Source organism: Acartia tonsa, chromosome 12 (assembly GCF_053477335.1).
Source record: "Acartia tonsa isolate MP-2025a chromosome 12, ASM5347733v1, whole genome shotgun sequence".
Taxonomy (NCBI): domain Eukaryota; kingdom Metazoa; phylum Arthropoda; class Copepoda; order Calanoida; family Acartiidae; genus Acartia; species Acartia tonsa.
The window spans coordinates 39,125,949-39,138,182 of record NC_137271.1 but is presented as its reverse complement, the minus strand read 5'-3'; the positions used below and the strand labels follow the sequence as shown (position 1 = coordinate 39,138,182).

The 12,234-nt window shown below is 31.5% G+C and overlaps 1 protein-coding gene across 3 annotated transcripts in view; it reads right to left on the bottom strand.

Moving 5' to 3' along the window:
• Positions 1 to 11,449, bottom strand: part of LOC145333532 (uncharacterized) — an 86,483-nt gene extending 75,034 nt beyond the window's left edge. For all 3 annotated transcript variants that reach the window (XM_080178689.1, XM_080178688.1, XM_080178690.1), the window contains exons 1-5: positions 11,367 to 11,449; positions 9,281 to 9,314; positions 7,276 to 7,370; positions 6,087 to 6,152; positions 4,581 to 4,665 (exon numbers count right to left, since the gene is read on the bottom strand). In XM_080178689.1, coding sequence (XP_080034815.1) covers positions 4,581 to 4,665; positions 6,087 to 6,152; positions 7,276 to 7,370; positions 9,281 to 9,314; positions 11,367 to 11,385 — 299 coding nt within the window. In that variant the 5' untranslated portion in view covers positions 11,386 to 11,449. The remainder of the gene's footprint in view (positions 1 to 4,580; positions 4,666 to 6,086; positions 6,153 to 7,275; positions 7,371 to 9,280; positions 9,315 to 11,366) is intronic.
• Positions 11,450 to 12,234: the final 785 nt, after the last annotated feature.

Genomic DNA, 12,234 nt, shown 5'->3' with positions numbered 1-12,234 from the left:
CTAAATATTTAATATAATTTTAGATTTAAACGAAAAGTAAAAAGATATCGTAATAAGAGACGATTAAGCCTTTTATTTTCAGAAGGGTAAATGAGAGGTTTAAAAGGTTTGGGGGATAATCTAATATAGTTTTTAAAATTTTGAGGGGGGTAGAATGAGGAGTTTCAACGTTTGATTGCGGTAGACACCCCTTTACACCCACCTTATGTGATCGTAATAACTGCTAAAACTTCTTGAAGTTATTTTATTGACAAAAGTATGAAGTCATAATATTATTAGAATGAAAAATGTCGATAATATATCAGTAAAAACCCTCTTTGATTTAATCCATTGAAGTTGCTTATAACCAGGTTGTTCATTACTATAGTACCCAAAGTTTTATAATAACGTTTTCTTATAGGTTGGCTTTGAAGACTTTTTTGATCTTTTATTGATTGGTTCATTAAGTTGGGAGTCCAAACGTTTTAGCCCATAACTGTATTTATAGAAAAGGCAATTCTATGTATAATCATTGCGGATGTAAATCAATTTTTCGGCCATGGTCTTATCCATTTATATATAACTATGTACATCGTTTTTATTAAAGGTCAGATGGACGTACAGACAAATTTTAGGCCTTGAGTAGCTTCGCTACTTAAACAAACGTTATAAAAGGTAACGGGTAAACTTTATATAAAGAAAAACACATTGGTCAATTTTTTGTTTCTTGATCTTTGTAAAGATAATATTCAGTTTCTGGTGCATAATCAGAGACCTAAAGGGATAAAAATGGTAGATAAATTTATGTACATTCCAATGTTTAAACAAAATATACCCCTTCTGTAGATTACAATTAGTGGTTGAAACGTTTAGAGTGACACTAATCTTGTTGAGCCAACCAATCAAAATACATTAAATCCCCGAAGTTGTTATGCAAACAAATAAGAAAATGTTGTTATAAAACTTTGGGGCCTAGTGTAATAAACAACCCAATGTACCCTCCCTCCCCGTGCATATTAGTAGGGGTCGATTTTTAAAATTACAATCGACAGGAATGCAGAGATTGGTTAATGGAATATAGATTTCAATTCATTCTGAGAATGCCCAGGGAGATAGGGGACACTGAACTATTCATTAAATTAGAACCCAAAGTTTTATAATTACACTTTCTATTCTTAATTGTTGGCTTAAAATTGTTTGGTACTTTTATTCATTTTTGATTGGTTTATAGTTAATAATATTCTTTTACAAAAATAGAAAAATACCTTATTATACGAATGAATTGAGTGAGTTTTTTTTGAAGAAGATTTTTTTATGTTTGATCTAAAAACAAAGTAATTAAATAAACAATGTAAAAAGAGTAGATATTATTAGAATTTATTAAAAAAGAAAAAAGGATAATTTTGTCCATAAGTATTACAACTCAAATAAATATCAAATACATTTTACATCAAAAATATTAATTGTAAAGTATCATGTTAAGTAGTAAGGTTTTTTTTGTATGTAGCTTAAGATAACAATAATTATGGAACTGACTTAGTTTCACAAAGGTCCTGGGATGGTTTTAGGCTATCTTATTTTTAAATCTAATCTTTTAGATGATTTTAGGCTACTTCTCTGCCTTTCTCTACCTCTTGGAATAAAGTACTTGGGGCGCAGCCGCTAGTAATTTATTAAGTTGAAAACTTTTTTTACATTCTACTTTTCTCTTTCTCTTAAACCTTGGGCACTTTTATAATATCTTGATGGGTAGTCAAAACTTTTCACTAATAATTTTAATTTAAGTTCGGGGTAATTTTTTTTCCAGCCATACTGAAAAATCATTAAAATTAATACCAGGCCAGGCTTATACGATGCCATAAATAACTATTTATTATCAAGTTATTGTCCAGTGTCATAACTCTTATAATTCCTTGTAAGAATTGTTTTAATTTTTGTTGCCTAACTCTAGATCCCTTTAAAAATGTTGGAAATCTTATATTTCACCTTTAGAAACCCTTCAAGATAGGTGCTACAACTTTATTAATCGTATCAGGTTTTAGAAGGTCCCAAGACAATAACATTCCAACACTTTTGCTCAACATTTGTCTGGAAAAACTGACGGTGCATGGTAATGAGTTACCAAGGCATCCCCTCCTATTTTTTTTTATTATTGTCGTTCTTCTTACATAGCAACACAAGGTAAAACCTTAACGTCTTTAGTTATGACCCGGCTTTGGGCGAGATCCCAACGACGAACAGATGGGCTGCGTGTTACCTATACCCCATCCCCCAATAAAATATTATTGACAATGTTATTATGTGTTTAAAAAAAGTTTTTTTAATAACATTTTCTGAATAAAAGACAAGTTATTTTTATACTTTTAATTTTTTATTAACAATTTTGGACGTTTTTTGATTTTGTATCACCATATTTTAAACAATGATTGACAATAAGGGTTGTTTGCTCACGACAAACATAGGGAAGGGAACTATATTTTGAAAATGTGAAAAAAATCATTAAATTTGCGTTTTCAGCTTTTTTTGATGTGCTATTTACTTTTTAACAAGAAACACATCATACAAAAGTAGTGAAGAACACAAAAAATCATGAAAAAGACTAAGTGGATTATACAGCAGATTTTCAGTTTTTATTATACTAGTCCCCAATGTTTTGTAATAACGTTGTCTTATTCGTTGGCTATCAACTTTGGGACTTTTAATTAATTTTGATTAGAGAGTGCATTAGGTGTCCTTAAGTTTCTATCACTATTTGTTATCTACAGAAGTGGTAATGTTGTGTATCATTATAAGGGATGTACATTATTTATAGACCATTGTCTTATCCCTTTAGATTCCTGCATAAAAGGTGTTTAGTTAGAAATTAAATGAAATGCCCAGGGAAAAAGGGATCAAATAAGGGCTGCTTCTTTTCCCTAAATTTACTTGTAGAGGCAAAATATTATATAAAGTTAAACATTACAATTTACATATTATTTTTTGGATCTTACACCAGATTTTAATATTCTCTAATAGAGTAAAAGTTTAAGCGTGCTAAAATACCGATAACCCCCATCTATCTTCTTTACCCCATCCCACCCTCCTACTGGATAAACGAACTGACCAATAATCGAGTTCTATTAATTATCTAATGTCCTATTCCTTCTTCCCTGAAAATGTCCCTAAGTGAAATATGAATAATAGCGTTAAGTGAATAATACAAATAACTTGAGGCTTGTTATTGTCAAAGATAATCATCCCAGAGCAACATCCCTATATCTTTTAGTGGAACGTTAATCTCATGCCTCCCTCCCCCTCCCCCCTCCATAGACGTCAAAGGGTGAGGATAAACTTTAAAACCACTCATTTTACCCCCTCAAAATGAAAAATAATACAGTAGATTTCCTCCCTCAAATCTTTAAAACCCCTCAATTTACCCCCATCGAAATAAAAAGCTTAGACGTCCCTGTCACGGGCCTCCCCCCCCCCAAAAAAAAATCTTTTAATTAATAAAAACATATTTGTTATGCTTTATCAAAATAGAGTGAGAACCCCGCAGGGTTAGGCAATCCTAAACAGATAGTTTGAAACGAATAAACATAGATGACGAAAATTGGGGGGGGGGGGGTTATTGTTGGTATAATGTTCAGCCATTTTTCGTTCTAAAAGTCAATAAGTTTAGTTAGGGCAATAACATTATTATGTCTATTATAGAGAGAATAATCTTATAAAAAGTAAAATGGTTTGTTTGCAAGTTAAAATCTCTTTAACCATGGAACCGATTGAGCCCTAAATTTTAGGGAAGCATTACATAGGTCTTGGGGTAGTTTAAGGCTTTTTTACTGTCAAACATTACTCCCCTTTCAAATACAGAGTCCATTAATGCTACAGATCAGCCGCTAGTTTTCTTTATTAGGTTTATGGCAAAACTACAGATATTAAAATCTGGGTATAGTCCCTTTTGTGGCAACGCTCCTTAAGGGGCGATTCTTAGTTTTTATCACAGTTGCTTTTCTCCTATTTCTAGCCCCTGTGGGGGACTCTAACCCTGCGGGGCCAATTACCTAACCCTGTGGGGCAATCACCTAACCCAATATAACCTAACCTAACGTAAAATAACCTATCAAAAGCCATTTTAAAAATATCACGAATCGCCCCTTAAGGGGCGTTGCCACGAAAGGAACTATTCCCTAAAATCTTATTGTATTATAATTATAATATACATAAATTTTAAAACCCTTTTCCGTATGAAAAGTTTATTACAATATTATACCTCGCTTTCATGGATTTTCTTTATTGTCTTCATTAAGAAAAGATAAACAAATAAATTTAAATTTTCTCACATTCTAGTTATGGGTGTCAAACTAAGGATCTTAAAGGATAAGACAATGGGTGATAATTTGATGTACCCCCAATGATGATAAAGTAAGTAAGTTTCGATTAATAGTTTAAGCCAACGAATAAGACTACGTGGTTTTAAAACTTGTAATTTGTACTAGTGTAAATTGACTTTTATCTTCAATTTTAGTTTTAAATAGAGAAAATTACATATTACAATTTGATCCTTTGCTACAAACAAAAACTTTCTGTTACTTTAATGATTTAATTTAATAATTTCTTACCTAACTATCTGAGTTTCCTCATCAATATAGTTTGTTCTTATATTCTGTTTCCATCCCTGTGTCCCTGGTCTTGTTGTTGTTAAACCTGAATATAATATAATATACTTTGTTCTTATATTCTGTTTTTCCATCCCAGTGTCCCTGGTCTTGTTGTTGTTAAACCTGAATATAATATAATATAATTTGTTCTTATATCCTGTGTTTCCATCCCTGTGTCCCTGGTCTTGTTGTTGTTAAACCTGAATATAATATAATATACTTTGTTCTTATATCCTGTGTTTCCATCCCTGTGTCCCTGGTCTTGTTGTTGTTAAACCTGAATATAATATAATATACTTTGTTTTTATATCCTGTGTTTCCATCCCTGTGTCCCTGGTCTTGTTGTTGTTAAACCTGAATATAATATAATATACTTTGTTCTTATATTCTGTTTTTCCATCCCAGTGTCCCTGGTCTTGTTGTTGTTAAACCTGAATATAATATAATATACTTTGTTCTTATATTCTGTGTTTCCATCCCTGTGTCCCTGGTCTTGTTGTTGTTAAACCTGAATATAATATAATATACTTTGTTCTTATATTCTGTTTTTCCATCCCAGTGTCCCTGGTCTTGTTGTTGTTAAACCTGAATATAATATAATATACTTTGTTCTTATATCCTGTTTCCATATCTGTGTCCCTGTTCTTGTTGTAGTTAAACCTGAATATAATATAATATACTTTGTTCTTATATTCTGTGTTTCCATCCCTGTGTCCCTGGTCTGGTTGTTGTTAAACCTGAATATGATATAATACACTTTGTTCTTATATCCTGTGTTTCCATCCCTGTGTCCCTGGTCTTGTTGTTGTTAAACCTGAATATAATATAATATAATTTGTTCTTATATCCTGTGTTTCCATCCCTGTGTCCCTGGTCTGGTTGTTGTTAAACCTGAATATAATATAATATACTTTGTTCTTATATCCTGTGTTTCCATCCCAGTGTCCCTGGTCTTGTTGTTGTTAAACCTGAATATAATATAATATACTTTGTTCTTATATCCTGTTTCCATAAGTCAGATTGTTTATGCACTGCGTTCCTATTGGACGTTATAGATGTTTCCTAATGCTAGTATGTCAGGCGCGTATCTATTATACAATAAGTACGTGGAATGCCTTGGTTTATAAACAGGTGTTGTACCATTACCATACACAGTTTATTCTTAAAGACAAAGGTCGCTAACTAACAGGGATTTATAGGGATTATACAATAGCCGATAAATTGATGTACATCCCCAATGACGATATGCAATATTACCCCTTCTTTAGATTACAATTATTGGTTGGAATGTTTGGAGATTCGACTTAATGAACCAACCAATCAAAATTCAAGTTAATAAGCCAACGAATAAGAAAACAATATCATAAAATTTTGGAGACTAGTGTAATAAACAGCCCACTAAGAGAAGGTACAACAAACCAATTCATTGAATTGCAAAGAAGCGTAGCTGCTCTAAAATTCGTGTACCTGATGCGCTTGAAGTAGAACTATTATAGATACCAGAATCAGAACCAATGCTACTCAGAGGGGCATCTAAAATTTAAAACAAAAATTATTCAATTGTCTGTCTGTCAGTCAGTCACGCCAGGGGGTGTGTGATTTCTTTCTGTTTTTCTATCCATCTATGTATATATATATCCATCAGTTTATATATATCTATCTATCAATTTATCTCTATATCTACCTATAGATATACTAGAGGCACTAGTAATGTAAATTTCTTCCGCCAGGGGTGTGTGATGTCTATCTAGTATCTGTCTAGTATCTGTCTATGTATCTATCTATGTATCTATCTCAGTATCTATCTATGTATCTCTCTATTCTATGTATCTCTCTATGTATCTATCTATGTTTCTATCTATGTATCTATCTATGTAGCTATGTATGTATCTATGTATCTATGTATGTTAAGAGATATAAGTTTTCCGGAATTTTAATGTAGGGAGTAGATTTGAAATCTGCATCAAATTTTAAGGATTTTTTATAAAATTCGGTTTTTTGTAAAAAATTTTATCTAAAAGCGAAAATACATTTTAAGTTAATTAATTTTGACCAATAGGATAGGTGGATTTTAAACTACCTGCGCTCTAATTGGTTGAATGATGTACGACATCCAATCAGAGCGCAGATTTTTTAAATCCACCAATCACAGATGCCAAAATTAATTAACTTAATTTGTATTTCCGCTTTTAGATAAAGAATTATACAAAAAACAAATTTTATAAAAAATCCTTAAAATTTGATGCAGATTTCAAATCTACTCCCTACATTACAATTCCGGAAAACTTATATCTCTTAATGTATGTATCTATCTATGTATCTATCAATGTATCTATTTATCTATCTATCTATCTATGTATCTATCTATGTATCTATCTATGTATCTATCTATGTATCTATCAATGTATCTATCTATCTATCTATCTATGTATCTATCTATGTATCTATCTATGTATCTATCTATGTATCTATCTATGTATCTATCTATGTATCTATCTATGTATCTATCTATGTATCTATCAATGTATCTATCTATCTATCTATCTATCCATGTATCTATCTATGTATCTCTCTATGTATCTATCTATGTATCTATCTATTTATCTATCTATGTATCTATCTATGTATCTATCTATGTATCTATCTATGTTTCTACCTATAGAAATACTGGAGGCACTAGTAATGTAAATTTCATCCGCTAGGGGTGTGTGACGAAGAAATGTTAGTGGGGGCACTCGTGGCAATCCATCCCTGAAAAGTTATAAAATATAGGCGCGTGCACGGGATTTTTAGGGAGTGATTTCTTTCACCCCCCCCCCCCCTAAAATCCTTGATTTTGATTTTATTATTTTTTAACAAAAGAGGTAAACCTTTATATAAAGTAGTAAGAGAGTTTATGTCGGAAGCTTAAGATTTCAATATCCACTGAACCGATTGAATTTTCCATTTTGGGGAGGCTTCACATAGATCCATGGGTGATTTATACTATTTTAATTTTTAGATTTAGATATAAGCGTAGGGTTTTAGGTTATTTTTTTGCCCCCTTCTTACTTATCCCTTTGAATAAACAACCTTGAAATGCTACGGGCGCATCTGATATTTGTATTAATTAGAGAGAGGGAGAGACACAAAAAATGAGCTTCAAATTGTTAGATATCAAAAGAAAGAAAGAGAGAGAGAGAGAGAGAAAGAGAGAAGGAGAAAGAGAGAGATGACGAGAGAGAGAGAAATTGACAGATTGACAGGTAGATAGATAGACAGATAGGTAGATAACAGATAAAGATAGAAAGACAGACATACAGATAGATAGACAGATATATAGAGAGAGTCAGAGTGACAGAGAGTAGTAAAAAGATAAAGAAGAACTATTGAAAAATACTCAATCAATAATATTTATTTTGGCCAAAACTAATTCTTAAGTTTATTATGTTTCTATCATTTGTTGAATCCAAATAAGGAAAAAATAAATAAGTCATAGCAGTAGGAAATTTTTATTTGTTTTCACAACAAGCACAATTATAGAGGACATAGGGCAGTTATTTCACTAGTCCCCAAAGTTTTTTTTATTTTAACGTTTTCTTATTCGTTGCCTTATCAATTTCGGGGACTTTAAATTGGTTGGTTTATTAAGTTGAATGTTCAAGCGTTTCAACCAGAAATAGTTATCTACATAAGGGGTAATTTATCGTATCATAATTAGGGATGTGCAGTAATTTTTCGACCATTGTCTTATCCCTTCTATCCCTGACAATTATGTCCATAAGCAGCGCAACAATAACATTTGTATCATTAAGATTTTAGAGCTAATCCATTTATTAAAATTGGCAAAGATTAGAAATTTACTTATCTATAATACAAAGTAGAACGATGTCTGTCCGTCTGTCTGTCTGTCCGTCCGTCCGTCCCTTAAGATCTCGGTAACCACTGAACCGATCGGATTCTACTCTTCCGTAATTATACCTACTGGTCCTGTGGTGGTTTTAGGCTATTTTCTTGGGGGGTGGGACACCCCCCCCCCAAAAAAAAAAATCCCCCCCCAATTTTTTTTTCTTGTAGGGGATTTCCTTGGTCCTTTTTTTTGTAGAAGATTTCCTTGGTCCTTTTACGTATTTCGCCAATTTTTTTTTCTTTTATCACCTCTTGGGGCTTCGCCCCTAGAGGCTAGGGGTAAATTGTTTAATATATTTTGGGCAAAGTAGACAGATCCTTAGTGATCTATTCATGGTTACCCGGGCAGAACTGATTAGGATTTAGGTTGTTTTATTGTTATAGTAATTTGAATTGTGTTTTATATTTTGTTTTTTTATTTTATGACTATGTTTAATTTTTATGCCCAAATAAATATGTTTATGTTTATGTTTATGTTTAAGCCGCTAGTTCCTTATAATAAAGTAACAGGATGCGCTTGTGTCTCTTTGTACCAAAAGATCTAGCTAACCTCAGAACCGATATGGTTCTCCTTTACAATGTATTTTCTCCTAGTCCTTGGGAAGGTTCCTACACCCTCCTTAAATCTAACAAAACTTACATTAATATTATTCGTAGAAAATTGTCTGTAATACGACTTGAAACATAATATTTAAGTTTGTCTGACAACTGGTTCTATTCCAACGGATATTAACTGGTTACAAAGCCTTACTGGATAAAAAAAATTAACAAACCTGGCATTGTTAGAGAAGGAATTGCCCGATTGTCCTGAAAATAGAAAAATATAGTTAATTCTGCACTGGCAAGCCTCAACAAATACATTAAATATTTTGTAAACTTTTCTTTCAGTAAGATATGTATGATTGTTAGATTAAGCAAGAAAGAACTGTCTAATCGACTTCCAACTTTGCATAATGATTGCTAAAAAACTAATCTACGCCCAATTTTTTTTTAATTTTAAAATTATATTATGAACTTTAGGGAGGGCTGGTTATGTCATGAAAATAGCCTAAAACCACCCAAAAAGATTTATAAAGTTTTTCATGAAAATTACAGCAAATTTGCTCCAGCAATATCTCAGATATCTAGTTAACATATCTATAGTGTAGATGTATATACAGACAACTACCTCCCTTCATTTTTTAAAGACCTCTTTTGTCTGCTTCTAAATTATATTCTGCTACTTGGCTGTGTTAATGTAAGCGACACCATTGATTGATTTTCAATGACCCAATAGGAAGGCTGCACAAGGCGGTTGTATTTGGGAGATACAGTTATATAACCCTTTCTCCCTCTAGTGTTTTACTGTAATATTTAGCTTCGAACAAAAAAATCTTAATACTTTATAATACAGGAAAATGTGCATAAAAAGATGTATTTTGTCTCAATAATGATCATAATTGACAGGAGAAAATATAAATTTTCTATAGTTAACAAATCCCTACCCTGTCTATGATTTCTTATGAATAATTCTGACACTTATTTAGAAATTTGATTATAATCAGAAGCAAGGTACAATTATTATAAAAATTAAAGAAAAGAACAGAGGGAGCACGAGCTATATGTAACTCTACCCACGGGGTGGGGACCCTATACCGGCTTTCTTTTGGGTCTTTAGATATTAGCCAATAGTGTCGGAAATATTAAAATAGCCAAGTCGCTACAAAAGAACTCATAACAACTTAATAAGAATACAAAATTTAAGAATACTGGTCACTGTACATAGTGTACATGAATTGATATATAATTACTTGGATGTTGCACCAGATTTTGATGTGAAATTCCAGCTGGCTAAAATAAAAATACCCTACATCCACCCCCTTTATTCCATCCCTTCCCCTCCTATTGGATAAACCAACTGACCAATAAATGTAGTAGACTTTAGCAACCCAAACTGACGATAAATTTTCCCCTGGCAATACATCCACATATTTTATATCCATTATCCATATATGAATGGCCTAAGTAGGTCAATTTAATCTAAACTGCCCATTGGAAATTATAATTTATTCCTAAATAGGTTGATATGCTCTGACTTTACTAATATGCACTAATAAATAATTTAAAGACAGAATACAGAACTACACACATAAATATTATTGAGAGCTTAATGAATTTAGCGTCATTTAATTTTTATCTAAAATAATGAGGAAATTAAGGGTTAAGAAAATTTACTGTAAAATGTTGAAAAGCAAAATAAATTTTTCTGTAAATTAAGATTATTGGTTGCAAAGTTTGAACACTTCTAGATTTGAACTAACAAATCAGAATTAAAAGTACCCATTTTTTAGTAAGATTACAATATGAAGTTATACATAAAACTTTGGGTACCAGCGTAATTACAGTACAATGTCCCCAATATCCAATTTTCTCATAATAATGAGTTGCGTGTCTGACAAAAGATCAATAAGTGTTATTTTAATTTGCTTAGATAAACAACCATTTGATTTGAAACAAAGCGCGTTACATTTGAGGCTAAAGCAGCAAGGTTTGGGTAAAGTATAACTTGGACCATCAGAAATTTCGAATAGAAAGCGTAAATATCTGATACATATAAATATAGCCGTTTTAAATGTTAAAATGTATCTAGAAATATTTTAATTTTCAAACAATATTATGATTTTTATATTAATTTTTGTGAAAAATTATCTGTAATATGATATTTAACATGATGTTTCAGTATGGCTGAGAACCGGTTCTAATCCAGCGGATATTAGTCTGTTTTGAAGTCATACTTGAATATCGTTTATGATGTAAGTATATCAGCCAAACGGACATACGGACAAACCCTAATTGTATGTTGTTAACTTTTAACCTTACCTATAGGTAGACGAATCATTTTTAGTTGGATTTAAAGGAAACATTTTCTAACATACATGGCCGGCATAAAACATTTTATCTCTGAAAATAAAATAAAAATAATAACAAGGATGACAATATCTATAAATAGCACAAAAATTATGGAATAGACAAGGACAAAGTGAATTATATTAAAGATTTTTAGTTGTCCTAAAGGTTTATGCTTTTTGAAGCATAACCAACAGACAGACGGACAAAACAATGTATATAATATATTTGCATGTGTCACATGAATCTCAACTAAAAAATTTCAGTCGTGATCTTCAATAGCATCCGAGAAAAAACATTAACGTTACTAATAACGGACTTACTAATTGATTGACATACAAAATAAATTTTTAGTACCTTCGCTAACATGTAAATTAAGCTACCAAAATATGAACTGAATTTTATTTTCCGAATGTGTACACAATTTCCTCGGTGATTCCTCATCCTATCTCAATATTTACTACTAGATAAAAAAGCTTCAAACTTCCAAAAAAAATCAAAATTTAAAAAGTATACAATTTTCATCGTTTATACATTCAAATTTAGATTTTTTTGAAAGTTTGAATTTCTTAGCTAGTAGTAAATATTGAGATTGGATGAGGAGACACCGAGGAAACTGTGTACACATTCGGAAATTCAAATTCAGCTCATCTACCAAAAAAAGTATTTATAATTTAACCAATGCGCTATCATATGATGTTTCATATGAATATTAAGCAAAAAGAAATTTTAATGAACTACAGAATATATTATCTTTCTTATGTTGATTACCTATCAAGGGGCAGTTATTTGCATTCTAAAAATTAGAATATAATAGGTCAGAAAAGGAAACGTTCATAAG